We start from the raw sequence: 2,950 nt of genomic DNA, 5'->3' as shown, positions 1-2,950 counted from the left end.
CTCTCTCACACACACACACACACACACACACACACACACACACACATACACACCACTTCAGCAGTGGAGGCAGAGGCAGGCAGCAAACTGTGAGTTAGAGATCAGCCTGATCTACAAGGGGAGACTCAAAGAGGAGACAACACAACAACCACAGACCTACAAACAAACATAAAGACAATGATGGGGCAAAAGGAAACTGGGGTCTCTCCTTCCTCTTTTTTGTAGTATTGAAATTCCTTGCTAAATCGAGAACCACAAGGCCCCCACATGGCAACCAGACCACAGCAACAAGTCTTTCGGAAAGGAAGGCGATACGAAGTTAGGGAGGCCAAGATGGAGAGGCCAGAGTCCTCCAGTCTCCACCTGAAGCCTAAAATTCTACTGAAAATGTCCAGACCCTGGTAGATTCAAGGGGCCTCTCTTCCTGGGCTTCCTACCGTCAGGTCACACCACTCACCTAACTTGACTTGCCTTACAACATTTGGCATCAGCGCCCCCTCCCGTCAAACCGTGAGAGGAAAGTCTGGTTAGAATTTGATGCCCGCTAGGGGCCGGGAAAGAGCGTGCTGACGGCCATCTTTATTAGGGTCAGAAGCCGCGGCTACGGAGAGCGAGTGAGGCCACGAAACTTTCGACTGCAAGCTGGTGAATCCAGGCGCCCGCGGGTGTGGAGCGCCGCGGGATGCGGGGAGGTGTCGGGCGTTAGGTTCGTTTGGGACCCGCCGTACTATGGCCTGGGCACCCCGATCCAGTGGCCTTCTACCTCCTCTCTCTAACGTACCCCCGTCGTGGGCGCATCCTGTGAGCGCTGGGAATGAGCGGGGCGAGGGGAGTCGCGGAGGGCCTGGGCTGCTCGCTGCGGGGGGCGTCCCGCGCCGGGACTCCGACAGACAGCCGTGGGAGCCCACATCGGCCAGCGGCCCGATGCCCTTCGCTCTGCAGCGACTCCGGGCCACGTTGCTCCGTCTGCACCGCGAGCGGGAGCAGCTCCTGCGGGCCCGGGACTGCGCCCGCCACCTGCAGGCGGTCGTGCGGCTGCTCCGCTCCAGCCCGTCGGGTAGTGCCCTCTCCCTGCAGCAGCTGCACGGCGACCTGCAGCTGTGCCCTTCGCGTGGGGCGGCTCTGCGCCTCGGCCTCCCGGGCTCCACCGAGTCGCTCCTCCTGGCTCGCCCCGTCGGGCTAGCAGCGCAGCGCCTGGATGCTGCCATTGAGATGCAGCTTCGCGCCCTAGGTCGGGCACCCGCCAGCCTGGGCCTGACGTCCCAGCTAGCCGAACTGTTGCTGGTCCTTCCCTTCTACCACACTCTACAGAGACAAGTCGTGAGCTGCGTTCCTGGGGCCGCGCGCCCATTCCCAGCGACCCGTGTGCTCCATCTCCTGGCTGCTGAGCGGGGTTGTCAGGTGGCACACAAACTGGCTGAGGCCCTTGGTGGCTCGAGTTTACAAGACCAACTCCGTCGGCAGTGCGACGAGGAACGAGAGCTGCTGCCAGGGCTGCTCGGTCTAATAGGGGGCGTGGCTAGTACCGACAGCAGTGGACTGAGGCTCGGAGGGCCAGGAGCCCTGTGGAGCCAGTATTGGACCTTGCTGTGGGCAGCCTGTGCTCAGAGTCTGGAACTAAGCGTGGGACCCTGGGGGGACCCCAGAGCAGTGGCCCAACAGCTGAGTCAGGCACTGTGTCAAGGTGAGTGAGAAACCCAAGCTGGCATATGGTGGTTGTGGTGAGGGTCTCTTTCTCTCCGTTTACCTTAATCAGCTCACTCATCTCTAACCTGTCAGCAAGAGCAGGTCCTTTAGAATGAATTTCCCTGAGTTTATAGATTAAGATTTCCCAGGTCACCTTGCTTCCCAACCTGTCTTTGTTTTGAGGTAGGTTTTTACTAGGTAGTCCACACTGGCCTCAAACTCCTGTGTCAGCTTCCCACTGGCTGAGAGCCACTGTGACTGACTTTGCACCCTGGTTTGAGTGGTAGAGGTCTGTAAATAGGGAGGTTTTATTTTCCGGCCCTCGCCATCTCTCCCATCAGCATCCCTGCCTCAGGAGTGTGAGAAGGAGCTGTTGTCTCTGTGTCACAGCCTGCATCATCGGTCTCTTGTATGGAACTGGGACCAAGGTAAGGAGAGAGGGATATTGGGGGGGCCCAAGAGTCAGTTTTCTCCCCCCTTCAGACTATATTCTGTCATTCCAGGGTTCTGCCAGGCCCTGGGCTCATCCCTGGCGGGTCAAAGCAGCCCTGTTTCACTATCTCAGACTGCTGAGCTGTTGCAGCAGCTTTTTCCTCCGCTTTTGGACACCCTTCGAGAGCCTAAGTCGGAACTTAGCCTGTGTCTTCCTCCAGGTGAGACAGGTGTGGAATGGGGTAGGAGGCAGAGCAGTTGATACCTTTTTCCTTCTCTCTGTTCTGAAGACCTCATGAAGGTAGCCCACAGACCCTACGATACTCTTCTCTTCTCCTCCAGGTCCTGCACCTGTCGCTCTGGGGCTCTGTACCCTGCAGACAACCTTGATCTGGTTCTTGGGCAGAGCTCAGCATCACCTGGCAGCCTGGGCCCCTGGCTCCTTCCTGCTCCTGATCCAAAAGGATTTGCCTGTGAGTATCCAGGGAGCAGGGAAGGGAGCAGCCTGCCCTGAACTGAGCCCTCACTCCCTGTTTCCACTGAAAGCCTCTACTGCGTGTAGTGGAAGATCTGTCCAGCCTGGCCTCGGAGGCAACCTTAACCCTGGATGTGGAGCAGCAGCTGGGCCTGGAGATCCAGAAGCTAACTGCAAAGATGCAGGTAAGAACACAGATGCAGATGAGAGCACAGATAGATGTAGGTGAGAGCACAGGTGCGGGTGAGAGCACAGGTGCGAGTGAGAGAGCACAGGTGCGGGTGAGAGAGCACAGGTGCGGGTGAGAGCACAGGTGCGGGTGAGAGCACAGATAGATGTAGGTGAGAGCACAGGTGC

General features: G+C 58.3%; 1 protein-coding gene across 1 annotated transcript in view; it reads left to right on the top strand.

The window, feature by feature from the left end:
- The first annotated feature begins 280 nt into the window (after positions 1 to 280).
- The window catches only part of Ccdc142 (coiled-coil domain containing 142), an 8,079-nt gene continuing 5,409 nt past the window's right edge, over positions 281 to 2,950 (top strand). The window contains exons 1-5 of the mRNA XM_005364682.3: positions 281 to 1,684; positions 2,028 to 2,114; positions 2,190 to 2,339; positions 2,461 to 2,591; positions 2,665 to 2,778. Of these exons, the coding sequence (XP_005364739.1) occupies positions 730 to 1,684; positions 2,028 to 2,114; positions 2,190 to 2,339; positions 2,461 to 2,591; positions 2,665 to 2,778 (1,437 nt within the window). The 5' untranslated portion in view covers positions 281 to 729. The remainder of the gene's footprint in view (positions 1,685 to 2,027; positions 2,115 to 2,189; positions 2,340 to 2,460; positions 2,592 to 2,664; positions 2,779 to 2,950) is intronic.

Source organism: Microtus ochrogaster (genome assembly GCF_000317375.1).
Source record: "Microtus ochrogaster isolate Prairie Vole_2 chromosome 14 unlocalized genomic scaffold, MicOch1.0 chr14_random_3, whole genome shotgun sequence".
Classification (NCBI taxonomy): Eukaryota; Metazoa; Chordata; class Mammalia; order Rodentia; family Cricetidae; genus Microtus; species Microtus ochrogaster.
The sequence above is the reverse complement of the archived record's forward strand: the minus strand, read 5'-3'. Positions and strand labels throughout refer to the sequence as shown.